Consider the following 2,815-nt stretch of genomic DNA (forward strand, 5'->3'; position numbering starts at 1 on the left):
AAAAAAAAAAAAAAAAAAAAAAAAAAAACAGCAAGTGTTGGCCAGGATGTAGAGAAACTGGAACTCTTGTGCACTGTTGGTGGGACTATAAAATGGCACATACATAGTCACTATGGAAAACAGTATGGAGATTCCTCAAAAATTTAAATTAAAAATAGAATTACCACATGATCTAGCCAATTCCTATTCTGATTACATAACCAAAAGAACTGAAAGCAGATTCTCAAAGACATGAACACCCACGGTCCCAGCAGCATTATTCACAACAGCCAAAAGGTAGAAGCAACGCCAATTTTCACTGACAGATGAATGGACAAACAAAATGTGACATGTACATACAATATAATATTATTCGGCCTTAAAAAGGTAGGAAATTTTGACACATGGATGAATCCTGAGGACATTACACTAAGTAAAATAAACCAGTTACAAAAAAATAGGTACTATATGGTTTTACTTATATGCGGTATCTAGAGTACTCAAACTGATAGAAACATGGGAAAAGAGAATAGAGAGTTGTTTAATGGGTATAGTTTTAGATTTGCCAGTTTAAAAAGTTCTGGAGATTGGCTGCACATGTGAACATACTTAACATAATTCACCGTACATTTTAAAATGATTAAGATGGGCTAGGCACGGTGGCTCACACCTAAAATCCTAGCACTTTGGGAGGCCGAGGCGGGTGGATTGCCTGAGCTCAGGAGTTCGAGACCAGCCCAGACAATATGGTGAAACTCCCATCTCTACTAAAACACAAAAAATCAGCCAGGCATGGCAGCATGCGCCTCTAACCCCAGCTACTTGTGAGGCTGAGACAGGAGAATCGCTTGAACCTGGGAGGCAGAGGTTGCGGTGGGCCAAGATCGTGCAACTGCACTCCAGCCTGGGCAACACGGCAAGACTCTGTCTCAAAAAAAAAAAAAAAAAAAAAAAGATTAAGATGGCAAATTGTATGTATATTTTACCATAATTAAAACGTTTTTTTCTCTTGCTTGTAAAGTTACACTCTTGCATTTTTGACACTTGATTTTAGCCAAAAGGCCAAGGAACTTGCTTTTTTTGTTTTTTTTTTTGAGATGGAGTCTAGCTCTGTCGTCCCGGCTGGAGTGCAGTGGTGCAATCTCGGCTCACTACAACCTCCACCTTCCAGGTTCAAGCAATTCTCACTGCCTCAGCCTCTCGAGTAGCTGGGATTACAGGCAACTGCCACCATGCCCGGTAATTTTTGCATTTTTAATAGAGCCAGGGCCTCACCATGTTGACCAGGCTGGTCTTGAACTCCTGACGTTAGGTGATCCACCTGCCTCAGCCTCCCAAAGTGCTGGGATTCTGCTACAAGTAACAGAATTCCTTAAGAGTCCAGTTAAACTTGAATAGGTTTTTTTTTTTTTTTTTGGAGACCGAGTCTTGCTCTGTCGCCCTGGCTGGAGTGCAATGGTGCCACCTCGGCTCACTGCAACCTCTGCCTCCTGGGCCCAAGCTATTCTCCAGCCTCAACCTCCCAAGTAGCTGGGATTACAGGCATCTGTCAACAAGCATGGCTAATTTTTGTATTTTCAGTAGAGATGAGGTTTCACCATGTTGGCCAGGCTGGTCTTGAACTCCGGACATCAGGTAATCCACCCACCTCAACTTCCCAAAATGCTGGGATTACAGGCATGAGCCACTGCACCTGGCCCAATAGATTTTAATTCTGATTATGCATTAATGTGTTATACTACCACAGTTAAGCCTCTTTCTCTATTTTTTTTTTCCTTTTTTTAAGAGATGGGGTCTTGCTATGTTGCCTAAGCCATCCTCTGGGCTCAAGAGATCCTCCTGCCTGAGTCCCCCATGTAGCTGGGACTACAGGTGCACATAACATGCCCTGTTCTCTTTTACTTCTATGGTTCTACTTCCTCAGTATAATAAAGAAACAGATACAATTTTTTCTAATGACCTGTGAGGTTTCCACCTCCTGCTTTACCATGTTGTAACTCCACAGAAAGTGACATGGTTTTGTTTCTAAATATTCAAGAGTCCTGGAATCTCACCTAATTCAAGTTATTTTATTATTGCTGGACAATGAAGCCTTCCAATTAACCATGTTGTAGTTTCTTCATCTATAAAAACAAATCACTGCCACATTATTCTTTCCTTTCTTTATCTGCTCCCCGTAAACACTCCCTAGATATGCTCAAAATCCTTCAATCATGGAACATAAGACCATTTATTCATTCCTGTCCGTCAAATGATTTGACACTGTATTATCACTGTTTCCCATTAAGCAGTTAACAGAAATCATGTCTCATTTACCTCTGTATGCCTATCATTTAGCAAAGTACTTCCTGTGAGGGGAGAGAGGGAGGCAAGGGATGTCTGTGTGTATACAGGGCATGAAATAACTGTTGTTAAATAAACATATTAAAAAATATGTTAATAGGAACAACACGATTGAAAGAATTAAAAACTTAAGAACTATAACACCACTTATTCATAAGTAACTAAAAGGCAATTACCAATATACTGTCATTAAACAACACAAAGGCAAAATCCATTCAATAGTGAACCAAGAAATTGAGGACATACTTGTCCTTTTCATTTTCTTCATGTTTGGTGAGACTGCAGAGTTGAAGAGTATCAAGCTGTTGTGTTACTTCTTCTGCCCAACGACAATTTACTAGTTCTCGTAGCTGGAGTGGAGCACTGGGGAGAAAATCCATATACATATTCTAACTCAGGAATTTCAGATTATTTTCTAGAATAATCACATTTCTCAAAATAGAGGGCACAATAATACTCATACTATAACACTACTTTTTTTTTTTTTTTTTTT

The 2,815-nt window shown here is 39.7% G+C and overlaps 1 protein-coding gene across 1 annotated transcript in view; it reads right to left on the reverse strand.

The window, feature by feature from the left end:
- Positions 1-2,815, reverse strand: part of TRIM37 (tripartite motif containing 37) — a 118,465-nt gene that overhangs the window by 105,292 nt on the left and 10,358 nt on the right. The window contains exon 4 of the mRNA XM_037742440.1: positions 2,569-2,685. Within this exon, the coding sequence (XP_037598368.1) occupies positions 2,569-2,685 (117 nt within the window). The remainder of the gene's footprint in view (positions 1-2,568; positions 2,686-2,815) is intronic.

This window comes from Cebus imitator, unplaced genomic scaffold, assembly GCF_001604975.1.
Source record: "Cebus imitator isolate Cc_AM_T3 unplaced genomic scaffold, Cebus_imitator-1.0 Scaffold121, whole genome shotgun sequence".
Taxonomy (NCBI): domain Eukaryota; kingdom Metazoa; phylum Chordata; class Mammalia; order Primates; family Cebidae; genus Cebus; species Cebus imitator.